Raw genomic sequence first — 13002 nt, forward strand, 5'->3', positions numbered from 1 at the left:
TTTCAAATTCGACAACCTTGCAAAGGAGATGAAGCTGCACCTGTGACACCTGAATGATTTAGTTTGAGAATCATTCTTGATGCTATAGATGGTAGTATGAAAAGCACACCAAAAACAAAGGAAAGGAAAAATGGAGAACATAAACAGACTCATCAGAATAGCCGACAAAACAAGAAAAGGGGAGAATTCTAGAACTTTAGTTTTATGTGCTGTTTTACTTTTCAGAATGGAAAAGGTGGAGATGGCCTTAAAATTGGAAGCATGAGAACTTACATTCTGTCCCAAACTTAACTTCCTTTTCCCTGTTGTAAGTCTAGACATTGTCATCTAGATGTTCAATGCCCAAGTCATTCTTGGAATCTGACATTCTTGTTCTTAGCTTTCTTTGCCAAGTTTTATAGTTTATTTGTTGAGAGAAAAAGGATTTCCTTTGAAGTGTTGATCAGATTTTTTTTTTGTTATGAGATGGTACTTTTGCTCATTATGCCACACAGGGAAGAGAAGGTCCTCAGTCTATGGATATAATAGACTATGTATACTGAGATGGTATTTTTATTTATATATATGTATATACACACACACACACACACACACACATATATATAGTTTAGCATATATATATGCACACTATATATAGTGTGTTTGTATATATATATATACACACTAAGATTTTGTATTTTTCTCTCATACAAAAATTAAGTTCCATGTATGTCAGAATAGTCCTTCAATCTCACAGTGCATGCTGACACACTTCAACATTTCATTCTGTGTTGACCTATCTGTGAATCTCAGTGAATGCCAGTTAAGACAAGGAAATATTTACAAGGAAAAGAAACGGCCCATTGATTAATTCTAATGTTACTTTATACTTGCTTTATAGGCCAAAGTTCAAAAAACGTCAGCTCATCCCCAAGCATAGAGAGCTTGTCTGGAGGACGTGAATTTACAGGATCTCCACCATTGTCTGCATCAAAAAAGGATTCCTTTTTCAGTACAATCTCCCGCTCCCGTTCCCAAAGCAAAACTATGAGCAGAAAAGAATCGGTGAGTTCTTTAACTTTTTAAGCTATTTTAGTGTCACACTGCATTACTTGTTAGAGCCAATCATTTCTCCCATTCATTAAGCACTTGCACTTGAAAATGTTTTCCTAAGCACACATTAATGGCAAAAGCAGAAATATTTCAACTGTTTCTGTTGAGTAACATCTCCATTATGACTTCCATCCCATAATCCTACCTGAAATGAAACTGTGAAAGCGCCTGTTGCCTCTGAGAAACAGGAGAGAAGTCCTGTAAGTTTATTTGCTTTGTTAGACTTTTGGTGTAATCCTGAAGTTAATAAAGAGTTCAGTGGGGAGCACGAATGCTCAGCAGATCCAAACATGTCCATCTGTTGTCCCTGAAATTCCTTAATACATCAGAGGTTTCCCAGTGTCTGTAGCATCTGTAGTCTGCAGTCACAGTTCTATTTCTTGCACAGCCCTGACCTTCCATTTGGCCACAAGAAGTATTATTTAAACAGATTGTTTTCATCCAAGAAAATCAGCTCTTATCATGGGTGTGTTCCAAAGAAATTCTCATCCTATCAAAGGTATTTTAGGAGCACTACTTTGGTAAACCTCATATGCCATGGAGCAGGAGGATTCTTCTTTATTTTATATACGTTTCCTATTGTCTTTCTGCTGATTAGTAACCAGCTACGTAGCAGATGGAAAAAGTTGTATTTTTTGTAAGGTGAAGGCATAGTGGTTTTCTCCATTCCATTTTCACAAATGTATGCTCACATAACTTCCTATTGATTTCAATAAATAGGAATTGTTATAGCAATATTTCTGTATTACAGCATTCTTCAGGTGTTCAGAGGTAAATAGTGTGCAGAAGTTTAATCAGAACATCTCAGCATTTTTGTCTCTAAACAGCAGAATCTTTATTAAGTCACATCATATATTAAATTTGATATTTAAAATGTTCTAATGAAATGCACAACATTGTTCAGTTTTTGTGCACTGAAAGGGAGGGTTTAATTCTTATTCCACATGCTTTAATGTTGCCTAAAGAAAAGCTGTGTTTTGTGGTTAGTCAACAAGAAGCTATAATTTTGGTTTGTGTCCATTTAAGACATACTGAATTGAATTTAAAGCAAAAACAACAACTTAATGTCTCTCTGCTTGTCCTCATGAGTTGAAGAAAAACAAATATACCAATATTGAACTTTTCTTTTTATGTGGTTTAACAAGGTCTAAATCCAGCTTTCATTTGCAACTATTGTCCAGGCCAGAACTTTTTTTGCACTAGTAGAGTTTAAGAATAATTCCTCCTTAGTTCTCTGACTGGAGACATAGAAGAATTTTCCTTTATAATATTCATAGTCCATAAGAACCATTAACGATTAACATGTTTTTCAGGTAAATAATTTCCCAAATTTGTGATATTTTATTAATGTTTTTTTCAAAGATTTTGGACAAAGAAGTACTCATTGAAACAGATTTGTAGTCCTTATGATAATTTTCGGTAGATTGGTAATCATGATAAACTAAGCAGAGCATAAATTTTCAAAAGAATTCTTTGAACTGTGATATATACTTAATATTGAGCATTTTATGATCGAACAGCTAGAAAAGGTTTAAGACTACCGAAATCTATTTCCTTACATTCAGTTTTTGACTGACCTTTAATAGAGGGAAAAGGTATTTGTAGCAGCTCCAAGAGGAAAAGGTTTGTTTGAATCTGTTCTCTGTTGCTCAAGATGATGTTTGGGTTTTGTTTTCCTGTAAATTTTGTGATACCTGGTTTTCCACATAGAGAGGAAAACCCCAAAGAGTTCATCCTGAGGTCCCAAAATCGTTGCATCAGAATACTCCAGTCTCATAGTTGTTTCATGTACAGCTGTTTTCTGGAGGCAAAAGACGACTTGAAAACATCATGCGTTCACATCTTTATTTTATTTATAAAACCAAACTGGTCTACATTTTTACATTTGTCCCTAATAATTATACAGATTATGTTGTTAAGTATTGGGGAAATTACCTTTGTTGAAACATGACTATGCATCAATCACTTCATAAAAATATGCTTTTAAAATCAGTCATTCTTGGTGTAATGGGTGAAAGAGAATCAATTTCCCCTTCATCTTCGTACTTCTAATTAATGCCCTTCCCAAGCAAAGCAGAAATGGAATACATGCATAAAAATACGTCCTTCAACATGGAGTTAAAAAAAGTGATTTTCGCAGACAAGAGGACATTACTGTAACGTTGTCATGGGATGAACAGGAATGTTGTCATCGCAGGTCACACCTGGAGTACTGTGTCCAGTTCTGGACTCCCCAGTACAAGAGAGATACACATACTGGAGAGAATCCAGGGAAGGGCCACAAAGGTGACGAAGGGACTGTGGCACCTCTTCTATAAGGAAAGGCTGAGAGCTAGGACTGTTCAGCCTGAAGAGAAGGCTCAGGAGGATCTCATCAATGTGTATAAAGGCCTGAAGGTAGGGCGCAAAGAGGATGGAGCCAGGCTCTGTGGACTGCAGTGGGCTTCAGTGGTGCCCAGTGACAGGACCAGAGGCAGTAGGCACGAACTGAAACATAGGAGGCTCCATCTGAACATCAGGAAACACTTTTTCACTGTGAAAGTGACCAAGCACTGGCACAGGTTGCCCAAGGGGGTTGTGGAGTCTCCATCCTTGGAGATATTCAAAAGCCATCCAGACATGGTCCTGGGCAGCCTGCTCTAGATGGCCCTGCTTGAGCAGGGGGTTGGACAAGATGACCTTCAGTGGTCCCTTCCAGCCTCAACCATTCTGTGATTCTGTGACAGGATAAACTGGAATGCAACTTGTCTAAATTCTTTCTTTCCTAAAGCCAGTCCAACAAATTGGACTTTCTCTGGGAGAGTTCTGATCAAAATTGATACTTAACTTGATTCATTGCCTCCAGGAATAGGATGTCTCCATTTCTCATATTAAGAACTTCTTAAGGTAGTAACATTTACGTTATATTTAGTCTTCTGGATGCTTTTTTCCTCTCAAATGCAAAGATCAGTAGAATGACTTTTTTACTGCTGTTGCCAGAAACAGATGTCCTCTGTTTTATTTAGTTAAGGAAGTGAATCTACAGCCTCAGGGCTGAATGCACAATATCAGATCATGTTTTGGCAAACCATGGCAGCCTGATGTTTTTCATGTTACTGTTGAGTGTCACTCAGCTGTATGTTAACATGAGACCCACCAAATGTGTTTGAAAGTCTGTTTTGTGCTCAGCAGTGAAATGGTTCCCTACCTCTTTATACAGTTTACGGCTTTCTGACAGGAATAACTTAGGTTGCAGTTTCTGGAGCTGTCTTCCCATAAACAAAAGCAGGAACATTGTAATATGTAATGCCCTCCAGTGCCCGTTATCTTCTGGCTGGGTCAGTCTTGCTGGGATAAAGTCCTAGAAAATTTCCTCTCATAGCCTGCCTACTGCCCTCTCCTTTTTGGCAGAGTTGGGAAATTGGGTGCATCTGTGGTCCGTTTATTTCTCCTTATATTTCATTTACATCTCCAGCAACCGTTAAGGACGGCCTACCCCTCTTTTTGGCAAATAGCAAAGCTGCTTAGACCTTGATTCTGGCAAATATGGTTGGCTGGTCTCAGGTTCTGACAGAATATTCTGTAAATTGCTTTCTGCCATAGAGATATGCCAGAGAGGGAACTTTGAGTCAAACAATATAAACATTTAAAAAACTTTCATAAAAAAAAAATAGGAGAAAGATGATTTTGACTGAAAAGAAAGTTTTGATTTTGAGAAACTTTATATTTTAATAAGTAAATTTCTACGTAAAAGGTTTCAAGTTAAGAAAAATCAAATTATCCATTTGGAAAATATGTTAATGAAAAAATTCCCAAGAAGGAAACATTTCTAAGGAAAATCTGGAGCAGTTTATTTTCTTTGCTAAAATAGTTTACAAACATGGTCAATCAGAATCCTCATTTCTTAGCAAAAAAAATCCTGAACAAAAGTGTCATGCATCATGCTCGTTTTGATTGCACAGACTTTTTAATTAAATCAAATTTGACAACATATGCTGTTGTCCCCACGAGCAGGTAGAAACAACTGTTGCTGTCTGTGATTTACATAGCTAGTCTGACTGATTTGAAGTTAGTTATGAGTACCCCTACAGGTTAGAAAATTAATGTATGCCATTATTTTCAATTAAATAGACCTCTGCTCTACTGATTTAGGAACCTGATTTTAAGCGCACAAGCTTGACAGTTTTGCTCAAGTAGAAGTAGTATACAAAAATCAAAGCGATAATAAAATAAATACTAGACAACCATACAAAAAAATCATGCATGCAAAAATTCCTTTGAAGAAGAGCATGCCTTTTGTGCATGGTGCACATCTTGGAGACTTTTTTTATTCCCATATATCTTTTCCCTGACTATTATTTTTTAAATCTCTTTAAAAGGTTTTAAGCAAAATATTTGTCAGTCCGTACTTACCAATGCCAAACATTTATTTGGAAATACAAATGCTACGATGAAATGTCCTTTTTTAATTAAGCATCATAAAATGTGACCAGAATAAGTTAACGTCTGTGTACAACAGGCAATTGCCTAATCGGTATGTTGGATTTGTTAGGCCTCAAGCTAAAGACGTGATGATTGTTCTCAGTGCCATTAAGTTTAATGAACTTCAGTGCCTTAACGTTTAACTGCAGTTAATACTGTAGGGCATTTGTCTTTCTTATTCTGATGTCGTAGGCCAATTCAGACACCTGACAAATGCAAGTTATTTAGTACTTCAGTGCTTGTCTAATTTTAGGGACAGATGAAAAGAATATTCGATCTGAGATGCTGCCAGGTCATGTGAACAGAGTTTGTAGAAAAACCTCTGAGATATTTTGGAAATGTTATGCTTTTCTCAGTTGCGTTCCTCTGGCTCCCACAACATGCTGTAACCCAAATGAAAGAGCTGAAAACAGTACAAGGAAAAATAAGTTGCCTTTTAGAGTTTTTTATTAGAAATACTTGCAAGTTTCATGTAATTTAGTAAAACGACAGCTGTATGCATGAGTGGCAGCTTTGAATCCTAATGCTCCTTATCTTTTTTGGAGTGATTCATTTCAGGGAAAAGAAACTGTACTGTGATAAAAACAGGAAGTTAATTGCTTAGAAAAAAAGATGAATAAAAACCCAAGTGGCTCTGCAGTGCTTTTTCTGTCATATTATGAGCAATAAACATGTATACAGAACAGATCCGGGGGGCCATTTGGAAGATTTTAAAAATGCCAGTGTAAACTGTTGTCTTTCTCCGGTACAGGAGATTCAGATACGTGCAGCTGAATTATACTTGCCAGTAACTTCTGCACAGAAGCCAATTAGAGCAATATAATTTGAAAGAAGGCAGTAAGAACTTTTAAAATTATTCAGCAGCCCTTTAAAACTGTCAGAGAGAATTTAAAAAATACCAAAATCATGAATGAATGAGACTATCAGCAATGTTTACAAAAGGCTCAAAGTGACTTAGGAGCCAATAAGTGTGATCCTTCACTCCACAGCAATCATGTTACCAGCAGCGGGTACAGGACTTGCTCTGTGCATCCTCTTTCCATACATTAATCATGAAGTTAAGGTTTCAGCATCCTAGTGGCAAAGGAGAATACATCTGAGGATCTATGTTGGTGGTTTGAGCTGCCCTTTTTTCCTTTTCAGTGGAAATCTCATCCCTTCATCCTGCTCTTTTAAGATAACACCACAAAATTACTGTCCTTTTCTGTGAAGAGCTGAGAGACCTGTACTGAACTCTCAACAAAAACATGGACATGGATGAGAAACATCTCTCTAAATCCGGCTATTGTTTTAGTTGGGGTTTTTTTGAGCGGAAAGGGTTTCTGTGTTTGGGATATTTTTCTCCCACCAGAATAAATTGTAGTTATGTGTGTAATAGCTTGATTCTTATTTTTGTCTGTGTTTGGTTAAGTCAAATCATTCCCTATAAAAACAATAAAACTTGTGTTTCTGTTCTTTTAACAATGTAGTATAAATGGTGGATATTTGCAGTCCCTGCATAATCACTATATTTAAGTTTTACCCTCCTTAAACTCTGAACAATGTAATCAGAGATTCTGAAACCCCGAAATAACAAGATCCTGCTCTGGTCTGCATCCTCAGTTGTGTTAGGAATCACATCAAAGGTCAAATACATCCAGCCGGAATAGAGAAGGGGTTAGTGAAACTTTTTTGCAACTGATGCTTAGAAAAAATCAACTGAGTATGAGTTTAACAAAGGGTATACTTTGTGAGAGTCCTTCATAAAGGACTGTGTGTATGTTGAAGTGTGTGTATATTAAAATGCATATTGAGGCAGCAAAATTAAGAAGCATAATTACATAATTACATCACATCTAATCAACCATTTCAATAACATTCAACCAAATACTTTAGTAATATAATATTGAAGCATGGAATTTGAACTTTATTCATTGCAGAATATCTATACATTAATCATTCCATATCCATATGCATTTAAGAATACTTACCACATTGTTTCAGAGAGCTGTAAAATCATAAAATGGTGGGGTTTTTTCCTCTGCTCACATTTATCTTACATTTGCCATAGTGGGCTTATGCAGTCTTAAAGGCCAGCAATGTGTGTACCAGATAGGCAGAAAACCCGTCAGATATGATACTGAAACACCATGGAGGAAATGGGATTCTCATTCGCATATGTGTGTGTTTATAGCTATTTCCAAAATACTTACAGCCATACCATTTAAATTAATATCTCAGTTTTATTATTTATGAAGAAATACTCCAATATGATTAAGTCAAGAGGAGCACTGAGAGAAACCTTTTATCAGCATTTCTGTTCAAAGGCATAATTTCTATTACCCTACAGCTCTTTCTGTTCTTTCTTATCTATTCCCTTACCAAGTGAAATACTACCGATTTTCTCAGTTGTTCAGTGCCCACCCATCCACAATCAGTTACGCAAAATGTTTTGCATTCCATAGATCTTCCAGCTTTTCATGGTTTTTGTTTTTAAACTGTCTCTTGGCAGTCCTATAGGGCAGTGCCAGCAGGTGAACTTGTGCAGGCAGCAGGTAGATAAGTCCCGCTTGTCTTGTGTCTGCTTGAAAAAGAGGTTTCTTTCCATCCCTACTTTATTTGTCTCTAGCCAAGAGCTCTCTCCATTATTCATGTTTATCCTTCTCCATTTTCCTGCTAAAGAGAGATTATCTGAGTGGGGTATTTTTAAGAGGAAAATACACCCAGGTTAGATGAAAGCAAGTCCTGCTCTTGCTCCAGTAGCACAGTGGCCGGTTTCTAGCTCTGCGACAGTGAGGCTGGTGCACCTGGAAGCTGTTCCAGTAATAGGTTTGACAGTGGGAGCTGCTTTGGAAAATGTTCAAACCTATAGTCCTTTGCCACTAACGTCTCCAGGCAAGGTGGGAAGTGGCAAACTAAGCCGACTCCAACAGCGCGACACTGGCAAATTGACTTTGAACTGTTTAAGATGGAAATTCAACAGCAGGACCTGGTGTTTAGAAGCTGTGAGCCAGAGTTTCAGCTATTTTCAGGATTTTAATTGAAATGAAATGGATCTGTCAGGGGGCTAGGGAGATCCTCTGAGGCTCCATCTTTCACTTTCTTCCAAATGTCACTATATGTAAATATTTTTAGCGTTGTTTTAAGAGACAATCAAATAGACAATTAGATATCAACGCAATGAAACAGATATTTTGCCTCAAAGTCACTAATCTTCTTAATAGAGATTATTAATAAATATTGATTACAAATAAATATTTTACTTTGCTGTCCTCATAAAACTAGAGGGCAAAAAGGAGGAACAGAGAGTTATTCTAGTTTGGAAGAGGAGGAGAAATAGCTGACCACAAATTCTTATTTCTTATATTTCAGAAAAGCTACAGACACATAATGTATTAAAATACACATGTATATATATTTCACCCATCTTCAAATTTACGAAGAGTAAGAAAAACATAATTCTTCTTGCATTTAAAAAGTGTGGGTCTCCTTGAACAATGCTAATTCTAGAGTGTTAGAAATTTAAATATTGGAAGAGAGGGTTCCTGGGTCATTGGCTGTTCTGAATCAGAGCTACAACCCTTTCAGTTTTTTGGGTTTTGTTCGCTGTTTTATGGTTTGGTTTTTTTTAAGTACGGAAAGGCTGAAATTTTTATTTATTCATTTAATCCTTTACCAATAATCTGTTGGTTCTATTTACATGTGCATAGCTTGGGAAAGCACTGTGCGATGCCATCCCTTTCTGTGTTGTTACTGAAAGCACACAGAGTAAGTCAGGATTGTACTAATGCCCAAAAATATGTGCCTTTGCAGGTGAATGCCTTCTAGCATTTTAATTTATTGGCAAATTTTTCTTGGTCTCATCCTAGTTGAACATTTTTACGTGTATTATAAAATTCCTTTCTTGGTTTTGATACTTGTTTTCACTCAGAGCCTTCCGAACCAAATCGTTTAATATTTTTTTTTGCAGTGTTGGTACATAACCTGATTTAGCTTGGCTCCTAGGAGTCACAATGGATGTTTTGTTGACCTTTCTTTCATCCGTCATTTTATTTTCTTATTTTTCTCAGTCCCATTCCCCCACCCCTTTCAGAGTGTTGCTATGGCCATAAGTTCACTAAAGATTGCGCAGTGGCAGTTCTGTTTCAAGTTTTAAAATAGGTAATTATTCTTCTGAATTTACTTCTTTGAGCAGAAGAGGATGCATTGTGCCCTGAAATGTTTTGGCAGCACTGGAAGCAAACTTCCAGGATTACTTTTTGCCTAATTCATTTGTGCTTACTCTGATGTCCCCTGATGTATTTTGAGACATACAGTACTATCAGAGAGCAAAATTTCTGTGTTGGAAAGCAACAGGTCAAAGTAATGATAAGGCAGAGGAGAAAAGAGAGAAAAAGAAAAGTATGCTTTCATAGGTTTTGTATTCCCCTTACCCTTCTGTAAGGTGGATAACGACACCACCATTTCCTTTATTAATCTGGCAGAGAACCTGTTTGTGCTTTAAGGGTTCTGATCTCGGAACACACTGAAATAAGTATGTAACTACCAGCAAGTATAAAGTCCTGTTTGCTACTCTGAGCAACTATGCCTGCTAGCACTACACAGTGAAACTGAGAGAGCTTAAATAAAATAAAAGAAAAAAGGACAGACAGACGTTCCTACTTAAGCTACCTCATGCCATCCTGGGATTGTAGAAGCAGTCTGAGTTAAAACGGTGTAAAATGACTCAAGTTCACTGTGCATGCAGTCCAAAGGAACAAAATATATGTTTGTAGGATTTATCTGAAAATACTGTGCTTAAAATGTTTAATGTTGATGAAAGTATATTCAAAATAATAAAAAAAACGGGCAGTTGTGAAGAACACAAAACGTGAGTAAGGTGTATTTGGAAATCTATTAAGCATGGGGATACTTCAGGTAGCATGGGGACACAGAAACATTGGCAGGCAATTGTTCAGCACAGGAAATCAGTACATAACCTCTGCTTCTGCAGGAATTAATACCCGAAGGCAGTGTCTGAACTTCTTTGTGTCCTCCCAGGGTAATATCTGAAGTGATTGCAATTTGTACAAACATTTCACAAATAGCAAAATTCTCAACGTAAAAGTGACAACATATATTCCATCCCTGACTCTGATATGCTTCATGAACTTGCGTCTAATCATTTCATAGCCCCTTCCAGGTAGAAGAAACTTTCTCTAAACATTTGCAAAGCAAATGTCTTATGAAAACTCGCCTAAAAATTCCACCTTTCCATTGACAACAGTTTGGTTGCTAACATGCTGAAGCCATGTCTATAAGACTGACTAATATAGCCATATTGTTTCCATGTCCTCCCCATATGTGTGTCTGCAGCCATCTGTTGTCTCTTGGCTTACACTGTTAAGTCCTTTAGAGAAGCGGGTTTTTTCTTTATGTCTGTACGGCACCCAGCAGAGCGAGGTTTTGGTCCTGATGAGGGCCCATGAGTGATACAATTAAATAATACGTAAGTTAAATTAATAAATTAAATAAATTAAAATTTTGTGTTAAATTCTACCGTATGTAATTCATTGTTCAAAAAGAGTGGTTTCTGGTTTAAATGTCAGCATATGCTGCAGGCTATTCTGTGGCTGGCATAGATCATAAAAAAATTATGGGGGTGTCAACCAACATTCAGCTGTCGGGGCTTCAAGATTAAAAGGTTAAATCTTGTATTTATTTGTGAGATTAAAAAATGAAAACTAAACAAATTCTCACAAAATGGAAACAGTAACCACTGCTTTTTACTCCAGGGAAATTTGTATAAAATTAAATGAGAAAGCAATTTATGCCATGCATCTGAATCTTGTTTGACATGTAAAATGCTACCAATATCCAAAAGATATACTCTGTGTATCTTATGCATAAGCACTTAAATACTGGTAAGACCCTTAGCAAGTCCCTGTCTTCAGGATTTCCTTGTATCAGTCTTATTTTTCCCATTATTTTCCTCTAAATGTTTCGATACCTCATCAGAATTATTTTCTAATTTGCCCTGCCAATTTTCCAAGAGCTCAGGGGTTGTTTCCTTAGTGCTCTTACTATGAATACTGAGAGAACTGAAAATGTGACTGGGCAAATTAAAATAGGAGAAGTCTAAAGGCTGTTAGCTACAAAAAAACCCCCACACCTCTAGTTCAAGAAATCCCTGATCTGCAAATCTGTGTAGCCTGGGAGAGTATTCTGGGCAGTACCATTACATGTTTATATCATGACATGCTTTTTTCATTACACTTTACCCAACCCATCGTTGACAAGCATCAGACAAGGTACCAGGAAGACTGGTCTGTTCCTCCAACACAGTTCTGTCACTTTTTCTGTTATGTTTTTGTATTGGGTTTGCATGGCCAGGTTTTGGTAGCAGGGGCCTACAGGGTTGCTTCTCTGAGAAGCTGCTAGAAGCTTCCCCTGTGTCCGACAGAGCCAATGCCAGCGGGCTCCAAGACAGACCCGCCACTGGCCACAGCCGAACCCATCAGCAACGGTGGTAGCACCTCTGTGATAACATTTAAGAAGGGGAAAAAACTGCTGTGCAACAGCACCCAGGAGAGAGGAGAGGAGTGAGAATATGCAAGAGAAATAGCCCTGCAGACACTAAGAAGGAGGGGGAGGAGGTGCTCCAGGCGCCAGAGCAGAGATTCCCCTGCAGCCCGTGGTGACGGCCATGGTGAGGCGGGCTGTCCCCCTGCAGCCCATGGAGGTTAACGGTGGAGCAGATATCCACCTGCAGCCTGTGGAGGACCCCACACCAGAGCAGGTGGATGCCTGAAGGAGGCTGTGACCCTGTGGGAAGCCCGCACTGGAGCAGGCTCCTGGCAGGACCTGTGGACCTGTGGAGAGAGGAGCTCACACTGGCACAGGTTTGGTGGCAGGGCTTGTGACCCTGCAGGGGACCCACGCTGGAGCAGTCTGTTCCTGAAGGACTGCAACCCATGGAAGGGACCCACACTGGAGCACTTTGTTAAGAACTGTAGCCCTTGGGAAGGGCTCAGGTTGGAGAAGTTTGTGGAGGACTGTCTCCCATGGGAGGGAGCCCACGCTGGAGCAGGGGAAGAGTGTGAGGAGTCCTCCCCCTGAGGAGGAAGGAGGGGCAGAGACAACGTGTGATGAACTGACCGCAACCCCCATTCCCCGTCCTCCTTGCGCTGCTCAGGGGAAGGAGGTAGAGAAATTGGGGGTGAAGTTGTGCCCAGGAATAAGGGAGGGGTGGGGGGAAGGTGTTTGAAGATTTGGTGTTATTTCTCATTACCCTACTCTGATTTCATTGGTAATAAATTAAACTAATTTCCCCGAGTTGAGTCTGGTTTGCCAATGACAGTAACTGGTGAGTGATCTCCCTGCCCTTATCGTGACCCACGAACCTTTCGTTATATTTTCTCTCCCCTGTCCAGCTGAGGAGGGGGAGTGATAGAGCGGCTTTGGTGGGCACCTGGCATCCATGCAGGGTCA

At 38.6% G+C, this 13002-nt stretch overlaps 1 protein-coding gene across 2 annotated transcripts in view; it reads left to right on the forward strand.

Annotated features, from left to right (window-relative positions):
- Positions 1 to 13002, forward strand: part of TBC1D5 (TBC1 domain family member 5) — a 321760-nt gene that overhangs the window by 274404 nt on the left and 34354 nt on the right. For both annotated transcript variants that reach the window (XM_082307468.1, XM_082307469.1), the window contains one exon: positions 881 to 1044. In XM_082307468.1, the coding sequence (XP_082163594.1) occupies positions 881 to 1044 (164 nt within the window). The remainder of the gene's footprint in view (positions 1 to 880; positions 1045 to 13002) is intronic.

This window comes from Platalea leucorodia (genome assembly GCF_965183815.1).
Source record: "Platalea leucorodia genome assembly, chromosome: 1".
Lineage (NCBI taxonomy): Eukaryota > Metazoa > Chordata > Aves > Pelecaniformes > Threskiornithidae > Platalea > Platalea leucorodia.